Source organism: Nicotiana tabacum, chromosome 22, assembly GCF_000715075.1.
Source record: "Nicotiana tabacum cultivar K326 chromosome 22, ASM71507v2, whole genome shotgun sequence".
Classification (NCBI taxonomy): domain Eukaryota; kingdom Viridiplantae; phylum Streptophyta; class Magnoliopsida; order Solanales; family Solanaceae; genus Nicotiana; species Nicotiana tabacum.
In genome coordinates this window covers 206563243-206567578 of record NC_134101.1, presented here as the reverse complement: position 1 = coordinate 206567578, position 4336 = coordinate 206563243, and the positions used below count along the sequence as shown (strand labels likewise).

At 35.4% G+C, this 4336-nt stretch overlaps 1 protein-coding gene across 2 annotated transcripts; it reads left to right on the top strand.

Moving 5' to 3' along the window:
* Positions 1-414: 414 nt before the first annotated feature.
* LOC107776048 (plasma membrane-associated cation-binding protein 1) lies at positions 415-3104 on the top strand. 2 transcript variants are annotated; one of them, XM_016595856.2, is made up of 5 exons: positions 415-553; positions 744-865; positions 1526-1615; positions 1742-1826; positions 2502-3104. In XM_016595856.2, the coding sequence occupies exons 2-5, from the start codon at positions 755-757 to the stop codon at positions 2831-2833; spliced, it is 618 nt and encodes a 205-aa protein (XP_016451342.1). In that variant the 5' UTR covers positions 415-553; positions 744-754; the 3' UTR covers positions 2834-3104. The 2 variants fall into 2 exon arrangements, with proteins under 2 accessions (XP_016451342.1, XP_016451343.1); XM_016595857.2 differs by having other exon boundaries at positions 417-553; positions 747-865.
* Positions 3105-4336: the final 1232 nt, after the last annotated feature.

Here is a 4336-nt window from a genome sequence, read left to right as displayed (position 1 = left end):
CTAGTATATTATGTTGTAACTTTCCTTGTTCTGGAGTTCAAGAATAATATATAGATCAAGTTCATACGCATGCGCGCCATCTCCAATATATTATGCTAGAACTTTCCATGTTACAGCAAAGTAATGGCTATTTTTTAATGACTTTACAAATGCTGGCTATTATTTTCAATTACCAGTCTGAAAACTGGCTAGCTCGTGCTATTTAGCTCAACTTGACCCAACATATCCCAGCCGAAATTACTTTTGGGCTGATCACATTTATTGATTCAACCTATTTTAACCCGCCTAAAATTAGCTCAACCTGCCTATTTGACACCCCATCGACAAGTGAGGGAGGGGTAGGTGTACGTTGTTTGGACGCAAGCGTATTTATGTTAATAAGGGCAAAGACAGGGGGTGATCTGGGGAATTCAACTTGGAAGCACAGTTGGCTACATAATGAAAACAATTTTCCAGATTGGTCACATTAAAACTAAGCGAATATAGTGTGCATTTAGAAAACCAGAGGCCAAAGACACAAACAAAGAAGAGAGTATTCCCTTTCTTCATTCAAGTAAGTAACACTGACAATTTTTTCTCCAGTTCTTCTTTATCCTACTGGTTTGCTCAATCATAAACTTTCTACTCGTTAATCTTTTCCTTATGATTTTTTCCCTTTTCCTTCTTGCAGTATTTGGATTGAAAGAATTGTTTTAGAAATGATTTTGAACAATAATTATCTCGTTTGTGCTTTGTGTTATTAGAAGACATAAAGATGAGCTACTGGAAAGACAAGGTTCTTCCAAAGATCAAGAAGGTTTTTGAGAAAAATGGACCCAAAAAGGCTGCTGCTGCTGAGGCCTGCGAGGCCTTTGATGTGGCCAAGGTAAAAAAAATTTTCTTTTTGTCCGTTTTGGATATTTCAAAGTAATTACGGAAAAGGGCTACCTTTGTACTATTATAAAAGATTTAAATGTACTAAGTTATACTTTTGAATCCAAATATGGCGTTGTTGTTATACTATTGGTTCAAATATACCCATTTGAACGTTAAGTTTGTCCAAAATCGACATTCAATGGATGCCACATGATTTGTCATTTCAGCGCCCCTAGCCCATTTTACCATCCCTTATATTTTTTCTCCACCATTAAATTTTCCTTTCTCTCAACCACTATTGCCACCATTAATGCTACCGTGAAAAATATTGCATTTTAAATTTTAGTCTTTTATATATGGATTAGGGACGCTAAGGTGGCATGCCATGTGGTTCCACCTCATCAAATATCAGTGTCACGTAGGATTGGATGTCTACCTTGGACAAACTTAACAGAATATGGTTATATTTGAACCAATAGTATTACAATAGAGATTTATTTGGATCCAAAATATAACGAAGGGTATATAGTACAGGGGTATATTTGGCCATTTGCCGAAATAATTATTACAAAGGACTACGACCTCATTTCAATAAAATGAAAGACCATTTTTCACTTAATTACCTAGTTCTTATTTAACAACTTCCAGTAACCGTAATAATAAATCTCAGGAGCAGTACAGCAAAGAATTCGATGAAAAGAAGACTGAGCTCCAACCTAAAGTCGTTGAAATCTATGAAGCTGCTGCAGCAGAGATTAAGGTATTTATAAAATCAGTTAGTATGTTTTATGAAGGAATTAATTAGACTAAAGAATTGTTACATACATAGCACACAAATATAGGACGTATGATAATCTTTTCTTTATGATTGAAAACAAAAACACAGACTTTGGTGAAGGAACCAAAGGTTGCAGGGCTGAAGAAACACTCAGCTGGAGTTCAGAAATTCCTTGATGAGCTTGTCAAGATTGGTAAGTCCTTATCTCTTCCACTGTTGTTCTCAGGGGTGAATGTATTATTGAGCCAACAGGTTCAACTGAACTCATAACTTTTGACGCGGCGCAACAATTTATATATAAAAATTCATTAAAATTGCAAAAATAGTATACTATATGAATTCAAGATTGGTAAGTCTTTATTTGTTCCACCGTTTGTTCTTTCGTCACACTTTGTACATGTTCACTGTGTGGCGGCGTGGGTAGTTTGATTACTCTGATTAGACAAATAAACTCAGTTAAATTCAGCAATGTTATTTTGTGTTGCGTTTGGTTGGCATTTAATTTTTGTTTTGTTATATAGATAATACCGGTATAGTATACTACAATTTTGATATTATTTTATAACAGATCTAATTAACATGAGATAACTTTTTATACATGAATTAGTTTACAAGAGAAATCGCCCAAGATGAAAATAACCTTGAATTCATCCTTTTTATTTTTTATTTATTTCAAAAACAAGGATAAAATTGTGAACTTTTATATCATGCGCTATATATTCCATTTTTATTAAATGGAACCAAAAATCCTAAAAACGAAATATATGTACGCCAAATTGTCGATGATTATTAATCTCTTTTAACTCCTGTATAACTTTGTTCGCCAACCAATCGAACTAACAATTTGTGCTTGAAATAATGAATGAAGAATTTCCGGGATCCAAAGCAGTCAGTGAAGCAAGTTCGAAGTTCGGGCCTTCCTATGTATCAGGTCCCATAATCTTCGTGTTAGAGAAAGTGTCCACGTTTGTTGTCACCGAAGATAAGAAAGAAGAGGAAGCAGCCACAGCCGCAGCAGCGCCAGCAGCAGTAGAAACAACTGACACAGTAGCTGAAGAGGTGAAAGAGAAGGACATGGTGGTTGAAGCTGGAGATGAGAAGAAAGAGGAAGCAGCGCCAGAAGCTGCTGCTGCCCCTGCTCCTGAGACTAAAACTGAAGCAGAGCCAGCAACAGAGACAGCCAAAGTTGAAGAAAGTTGAAGAAGTACCTGCTGCAGTAGCAACTGAACCACCAAAGGCAGCTTGATGAATGACCAGTAAATGATAAGCAAACCCTGTGTGTAAAAGTATTTTTCTTTTAAATATTATCTATGTGTGTAAAAGTATCCTCTTTTCTCTTTTTGGCCATTGTATTTTTACTGTAAGAAAGAAGACATAAAACATGATTTGTTATTCTTTATAATTGCCCTCTTCATCTTTCTTGCAAAAACATTTGTAAGCTTGTATAATATCGGAATACGTTACCCGCTGATTCCTCAAGGCTTTCTAAGCTTTCATTTATTTTAGGTTAAAACAATTGTTAGAAAACAATCTAAAACAAGGAAGGCAAATATAGTATCATAAATTATAGAAAAATTAATGTGATAAAACGAAGCTTGAAGGAAAGTTAATGAAATTATCCCTTTATTTTTTATTTATATTATACTAGTATTACCTACTTTTTTCCCGAACCTTTCACTAATTATTTCTTTGATTCCTTTGCTGTTCAATATTATAAAGGATGTATATTAATAGTGTCTCGCCACGTCTTTTAATTTATATTTGTCTTCCTCTCTGTAATTACAAATTCGGAATAAGTTGAATAGTAGAGTAAATCTCCATTATGATGTGTATTATCAAAATCTGTAGCTCCAAGTAAACTGAACAAGAGGCCGAAGATTTTTTTTTTATGTCCCCTAACTAACTTAATGGATTTGTTTTGACTCAGTACAAATGTTTACCTCGGAAAATGGGGTAACAATTAAACGTATGGTTTTAAAGATATGTGTTTTATTCTAATACTAGTGAATATACAAGTAATATTGAATTTAAGTAAAAAGAATTGATGAACCAAAGCAGTGTTGTTATAACAATGATGACCTCGAACTTGACTTTCTTGGGGACCTCAAGGTCAGCTAAGAACAATGAAGTATGAATAATAAAGTAAAAGCAATAAAGCTGAAGAACACTTGTTGAGCACGTTAAACAAGAAAAGCAGAATAGAATATTCTATTGCAGCGAATAATGTGTTATGATACAAATGATTGGGATCCCTTTTATATAGGAGGAGAAAACCCCAATATAGTACATTCCTAATTGAAGCAAAGAGTTCTATTGGTACAGGTGTATAACAACCTAGTACGGACCTGTACCATTTCGTACAAATCTTATCCTTTAATTAATGCCCTAATCCACGTGTCCTTGAGAAATTCACGCTCTTTCTTGAGTGCCCTCTGTATTGGTCAAAATCTGACCACCTCGACCAGGTTGACCACGACCCCATTTTTGCAACCGGGTAGCGGAAGTCAATAGGGTCAACTTCATTTCTCCTCTAAGACATCCGACACATTGAAGAGAGCAATGCCTGGCCACGACCGGAAAGCTCCACTGACCCAGACACACCAAGTCACCGCAGGGGTATGAGGGTTTCGACTATATATATATAAGCCCAGGGAAGCTTACGAAAGGAGGGGGGGGGCAAAAAGTACTTTCTCAAAAAAGAAC